Genomic DNA, 7,072 nt, shown 5'->3' on the forward strand with positions numbered 1-7,072 from the left:
AAGTTGAAACAATAACTTGTTGTATTTTTTATATCATCAATTGAAACCATCCCAATCACTGTCAAAATAACCATGATTGTGTATTAAGTGATTAGTTGAAGATATGACATTCTATTTATTAGGAAACATTAAAAGTAAAATTTAGATAATATTTTTTAAAACTTAAAAACATATTTTAGTCGAATAAAAAAGACTCAAATGTTTTCAGGTCTGCAACATTTTGACTCTATTAGCGGCTACTTTTACTTTATAATGATTCCCATTCCCAAAATATTAGGACCCCGAATGGTTTTAAATCGAATCCGTCCATTTTGTATTATAAAACATTAATCTTATTAATTGATACAAAAAGAATGGCTCTGATCCAAGGATCATCATCAATAGTTTTTTTAGTTCCAGTAGCCACCCCCTTTCGACGCTTTTCATGACGTTGGAGTTCAAACATTTTTTTATAGGTGTTAGCATCTTATTCCTCTGGTGTAGATTATAAAAAAAACATATTTTATACTTACTAAAAAAATTAATTAATTTCATTGTATCATATCTAATTAAAAATAAATATTTTTTCTAAGTTATCTATTGTTGAAATTTGATATCAAATATATAAAAAAAGGTTTTGAATCTTACCAAATAAAAAATATTTTAAAGATAGTTTCATTAAATAAAACTCAGATAATTAAAAAAAAATTATATTTAAGAAAAAAAATAAAAAAACTTTTGTTGCTTCCCAGTGGACTCATCCGAGATTAGATAAGTTTTCCAATTCTTGTAAAACAAGTACTACAAGATAAAATAAATCAAATTCTTCTCATGAATAAAAAAAACAAATTTCTTTCGTAAATTAAAACTAATGCACCTCAAGTTTTCTTATTATAAATAATCATTGAGAAATTTTTCCAGAAAGGACAGCCTAAGTCCATTTTTGTGCATTGGATTTGCTTTTCACATCATTCATTGAAAAACGCAGAAAAGAAAACGTTTATTGAGAGGGAGATGTGTTATTTATATTCGCCATGGCTGAAAGTTCCAGCAAAGTACATTGAGAAATCCAGCTGCATACATGGCAGTCAGTCTTTTCTACAAGAAAGATATCTAACTTAGGGAAGAAGATAATATGACTTGCATTTATATAATAATATAGTAAATGCACCGATGAGTAGTGAGTTGTTTGTATACCTCACTTCCGTTAGTAATCCGCAGCCTTTACCACTAACAATTCACATTTCCTAGGGGTAGTCAACACAATACCAAAATGTTGCTACTAGCACTAGTTCCATCTAATTAAAAGAAAACACAGGGATATTCAGTCACCCATGGCCTTTCATTTCAAGCCATAATAATGCATTGGTAGTGCACCTGGATCAAGTTCCCAGAAGCCCTTAAGATTGCCATGCTCTTCTGTCAGTTTGAAAGCTGGGATTTGGTGGGAGAACTTAAGCAACTCTTCTCTGGGTATTCGTAGATTGACTGATGATCCTTCATTTGATTTGCCCCTGAAAACTGAAGTATACCCACTAACAAACTCCAGAACTAAAACATTTATGGACAGATCAGTTTCTTCAACAACTTCAACTATGTCATACTCGCAATTTTCCATCTCAAAACATTTCATTTTATTTGTCCATTTTCTATATAATGCCCAAACTTCACCTTTCCTCGGAAAGATGGCATAATTCTTATTCTTACCAACAGCATCAGCATGCACTTGATGTGAAACACAAGAGGTAGTACTATAAACACTGAGAAGATCATCTGTTTTATTAACTTCAAATCTGCCACAGGAAATAAGAATATCTTTGTCATCCCAATTAATGGTATTCTCTGGTAGCCAGCAGCTAGTAAGCCAGTAAACATGCAATTCAAGATCCGGGCTTGTCGCAATCTTTTTAATCTGACCATAATATTTTGGCAATCCATCCTCATCACTGTAAAATGCCCAAATCTGACCAATCTGAAACTTTTCAAGGGCCCTCCCAGCATCAAAATCGAAGAATTGAGTATCTGGAACTTCGATGGTTTCTGAGCTTAATACTGGAGGGGCACAACAATTATCACTGTCATCAACAGAATCCTTGTTCTCTCTTGCCAAATTGCTTCTTTCCAAATTAACCTTGGGAATAGATGCATCTCCCTCAGATGTCATAAGGAGTTCTGATCTATCTGAAGGACTTGTATTCACAAGGCCAGATGAACTATGACCAACCTTCACATCTGAAGTTTCAGGAACAGCAATCTCTTCAAGATTCACTGACAGAGCTCCAGGATCAAGTTCATAAGATCCTGCTGGTACACCCACTCCTTCCTGACCAGTCATTTTGAAAGACGGAACCCTGTGAGAGAATCTAAATAATTCCTGTGGTGGAATTTGAAATGATTTATTTTCTTCATTAATATTTCGAAGGAAGAGACTTACAAAACCTTTCAACTTAGCCATGTATGCAACATATACACCCTCACCTTCAACATAATCTGTCAAGATTTCAACAATCTCATATTCATACAGCTGATGAGATTTCACATCCATGTACCATTTAATATCCCAATTTTTAAAAAGGGCCCAAGTTTCTCCTTTTCTAGGATACACTTTAAAAGTATTACGGCTAATTTTTTCACACAAAACGGGATGAGAGAACATTAGATGATCTTCAGTGATGTCAATGTCACTAAGTTTATATTTCCCACAAGCAACAGGCATTTCCTCATTTACCCAGTTGATTTCATCCTTGCAATCTGGATGTGGTTCAAACCATATTATCTGCAGCCTGAATCCAGGAGACAGAACTTTTCTGATTAAAGCGTAGAATCTAGGCATGCCTTCTGATGTATCATAAATAGCCCATATCTGCCCAGCAGTAAAACATTCTTTATTCTTGCCCTTGTCAAAATCACTGAACTCTGCATCAGGATAGACATAAACATTTGGATGATTTTCTGCTTTGGAGGTTGAATCTGGGGAATGCTCTGAAGTTCCATCCATCTGTGTTGACCCTCCCACTGCATCTTTTCCCTTATCTGTCTTAGTTTCCTCATTTCTTTCAGAATACAAGTGTTGTTTCTGTTTTACTTCTTTAAGTTCAGGAGCTAAACCATTCTGATCATTTATTTTAGTTGTCTCACCATGACTTTCACCATCACCACGTGGTTTCAAGAAGCCATTATCACTGTTTTTCACATTCTCCTTGTAGGAAACTTGATGCTTTTGCCGTGTAGATCTGCGTGGAAGCCCTTCTCTTGAAGTTGAATGGTTTTCTACTCCAGAATTACCATCCTTGCCGGCAACTATATCTTCTTCAGAATCATTGGTTCTCATAGAATCAGAACCTTCACTGGATTCAGCCACCTGCTTCCTCTTCCTCTTTCCATATGGTTTTCCAGAGACATTACTAGGTCTTTTTTTATCATAAGGCCCCATATTGGACTTCTCAGCCTGTGAATTGCCATGAGATCCAGCACCCATCTTGAAAGTACCATGATTCAAACCATCTTTCTGCTGGTCAGAAGCTTGCTGAGTTGAATTAGATGCTGGTGATGATGTACTTTGTACATTCACTTCATATGCAAAAAAGGGCCTTTTGCAATTTTGACAGCAAAGAGATTTATTTAAAATTTCTTTGTAATATTGATACCTAACAGAACAAAATGGGCAGACCGTCCAAAAAGTAGGGCGGTCACCATTTTGCTGCTGCTGCTGTGCTGGCTGCCTAGATTGCTGCTGTTGCTGCCGAGCATTTGAGCTTGTAGAGTGGGATCTTACATTGTTCCTCACTGTAGAATCAAAACGTGACATAGCAGGTTTGTTCATTGGAACTCTAAGCTTCATGTCAAAGAGAGAACGTTTTTCTCTGTCCAAAAGCACTCTTTGAGCTTCCCCAATCAACTTAAATGCAGCTTCTGCACCAGCAAAGTTGTTTTTGTCAGGATGAAGTTGGAGAGCAAACTTCCTATATTGCTTCTTAATTATTGCATCACCAGCTGTCTGTTCGACCTGAAGAATTTCATACCAATCCATCTCATTACCATACAATTTCTGCTCAGCAGAGCAGTGCACATCACAAACAACAAGCATTTGAGCTATATTTTCCAGATCAGGGTACAGCTGCTGAGCCTTTAGAGCAATTTTGCGAGCCCCAACAAAATCCCTGTTTTCCATCTTCTTTTCAGCAATGTCCTTGGCCCTTAAGGCCTCTTCTTTATTGCAGTCCATCAAAGATCCAGATGGGAAAATATTATAGTGGATGCTATGGCCAAGTGAAGCTACATTTAATCCAACATCCCACCAGTCCCCCAATCGGTATACAGAAGTCGATTTCAGATTCACCCTGCATATTTTTAATAACATGCAACAATTAGATCCTAAATCATTCACTTCAAGTCTTAAAAAGAATGTAGGAATCATTGATATCCCAAACACATCTAAACATAATAGAAACACAAGTATAGATGGTTTGGATCATTGAATCCATTATAACAGCAGCAGTGCAATCACAATAAAAACCTATCTCACAAATTGTACGTGACCACCCCTTGCTGTATGTGAATCTTTAGAATCTACATTGGCATCATCACCAAATGAAAACATGCAAACGAACACATTCAAGTAAATGAGTAACACTAAAACTCCAAAACGTGAACATACTCAAATAACAGACAAAAACCCTAATTATTTCGAGAACAAATAATTGGAAAAACAAAATTGAAAAAGAAAAAAAAATAAAGCAAAAGGTGTCAAGTAGAAAATAATTTTTTTAAAAAAACTGAAAGTTACGGTTACCAAAACATCAGTTTTGGGCTTCATGTCAGACAACGCACTAAACAAATTGAACATGCATTAACATTGTAAAAGAGACAAAAATGTAAATGCAAAACAAAAATAACGTAAAATTGGTCAAGCATTAACCGAAAAAGGATTGTGAAAGGTTAAGCGATGGAGTTGAACGGACTTTGGGAAGAAGGAAGGAAGGGAGGGAGAGGAAACTAAACGAACCGGCTATGACTTCTCGGTTCTGAAAGTGAGAGAGAGAGACAGACACCATCGTAAATCATCGTACTCATATTCATTTCTTATAATGGTTGGGTTGGGTCTTCAATTTGGACTTGTATTTTTCGAGTTCAAATTACTTTTCAATCCAACCCAACTCAAAAGTAGGATTGTATATTTATTTTTTTTATCTATAACAATCGAAAAAAAAGATACATTCACAATAATTCAGTGATTATTTGATTTTAATCTTAATCACATTCATATGATTGTATTCAAATTGTTTTTTTTTTCATTCTTGTGAAAAAATGACTTTCTCATCAAATTGGTTTTTTCACTCATTAAATCATTTGATGTGATTGAGGGTTATATCAATTATTTCCTTATTAATAAAATGATATAAATATTTTATCCCAAAAAAATGAATGACTAAGATATAATCACAAAATCATGTGATATTTTAAGTAGTCAAGTAATCATTAAATAATATTTTACGGTTTAGATTTATTTTTGTTATGAGCATTCTCTCACCTGATACACCCCATCAATTTTATTATTTATTAAAAAGTTATCGTCTCATAAAAAAATGGTATATGACAACACTTCATTCATTTTTTTCTAGTGAGATGTAATTTTTTTTCATTTTTAATTAATAAAAATTTATAAACATATTAATCAATGTTATTACAATTAGAAATATTTTCATAATTTAAGCATTCAAGTCAACAACACAACTATATATTCTTATTCAAACTTATAGTTGATTCAAATTAAGAAATATCACAAGAATTTATTTTAATTTCATAACACAATTCTATATTTAGTGATAAATTACATGAGAAAATTTTGTTTATATTTGAGTCAAAACTATTATTAATTGAAATATATTGGAAATGATAAATTATGAGTGAGGTTCTTTAAAAATTGTGATTTTCAAAAAAAAAATATTTACTTAATACTAATGACAGGTGTACTTAAAATACTGTATTGAAGAATGTGGTGCTAGTACAGAATTAAGTCCTTTTCATTGGCAGCCACGAGGGAAAGCCAGGCCAGGTGGTAGTTTATCGTTTGAAAGAATTTCTAAATTAATCTCAGGTTTGGCGGCACCAAAGTAGACAATAAAAATTGCACATGAAGTTATCTTTCCCATATGCTTCACTAATCTATAAAAGGTACTTCAATATCAAAATTAATAGGCCATATAGTATGTCTCATTTCCAATTGAAGAAAGTATAGTATCTTAGATATGTCAGGCATGTAGGGATATGCTGCATTGTTTCCAGATATAAAAGAGGTAACCAGGCACTTTCTTCTTCACCCCTTGATCCACCAATCCCTTCCGGACCATCTCTGCTTCCCTCCACTTCCCACTTGCACAACAATACATAAGCAGCCTCCTTTTCAGGCTCCAAGTTCTTTAGCCCGGTTCCTAAATCTCCATGTGCATAACATGCTCCTAGTAGAACCTCGCATGAATTGCTCCTAGTTATGCTTGTCTTTGAATACTTCTCAGCTAAACTTGTTGCTTCTGCCACGTATCCACCGCGACCAAGCATATCCACCATGCATGCCACATGGTCCATTCCATGGGAAACTCCAAATTCCAAACTCATTGATTGAAAGAACGCAAAGCCCTCATTTATAAGCCCCAAGTGGTTGCAAGTCATTAACAGCCCTGTGAAGGTTACTTCATCAGGTTTCACACCAGACGCCACCATTTCCCAGTACAAGCATATAGCCTCATTAGCCCTCCCGTGCAGTCCAAATGCAAACAACATTGAATTCCAAGAAACCAGATCCTTCTCAAGAATGTCATGAAACAGCAACCAAAGCATGTAGGGTTGCTCCAAAACGAACATGGGATGCACCGGCGCAAGCGCATGCATTTAAGGCCGCAGAGAATGAGAAGTCGTCGGGTTTGGAAGGGGAGATTCTCATGCTACCAAAGAGACTAAGACTCTGTTGGTAAAGTCCCACGTGGGAATAGGCGGTTAGCATGGCTTTCCAAGCAACAGAGTCTTTGTGGGGTATTTCATCGAACAGTTTGCGAGCATCGGAGATTTGACCTGAACGTGCTAGCTCTACGATCTT

The 7,072-nt window shown here is 35.3% G+C and overlaps 1 protein-coding gene across 5 annotated transcripts; it reads right to left on the reverse strand.

Moving 5' to 3' along the window:
- Window positions 1–982: 982 nt before the first annotated feature.
- On the reverse strand, window positions 983–5,113 carry LOC100789112 (uncharacterized). Of its 5 annotated transcripts, XM_014770057.3 has the most exons (3): window positions 4,985–4,999; window positions 4,505–4,548; window positions 983–4,319 (listed from the first exon to the last, which is right to left on the reverse strand). In XM_014770057.3, the coding sequence occupies exon 3, from the start codon at window positions 4,202–4,204 to the stop codon at window positions 1,322–1,324; it is 2,883 nt and encodes a 960-aa protein (XP_014625543.1). In that variant the 5' UTR covers window positions 4,205–4,319; window positions 4,505–4,548; window positions 4,985–4,999; the 3' UTR covers window positions 983–1,321. The 5 variants fall into 5 exon arrangements, with proteins under 5 accessions (XP_014625543.1, XP_006600331.1, XP_006600332.1 ...); XM_006600268.4 differs by lacking the exon at window positions 4,505–4,548 and having other exon boundaries at window positions 4,985–5,113; XM_006600269.4 differs by lacking the exon at window positions 4,505–4,548 and having other exon boundaries at window positions 4,898–5,037.
- Window positions 5,114–7,072: the final 1,959 nt, after the last annotated feature.

This window comes from Glycine max, chromosome 17, assembly GCF_000004515.6.
Source record: "Glycine max cultivar Williams 82 chromosome 17, Glycine_max_v4.0, whole genome shotgun sequence".
Classification (NCBI taxonomy): Eukaryota; Viridiplantae; Streptophyta; class Magnoliopsida; order Fabales; family Fabaceae; genus Glycine; species Glycine max.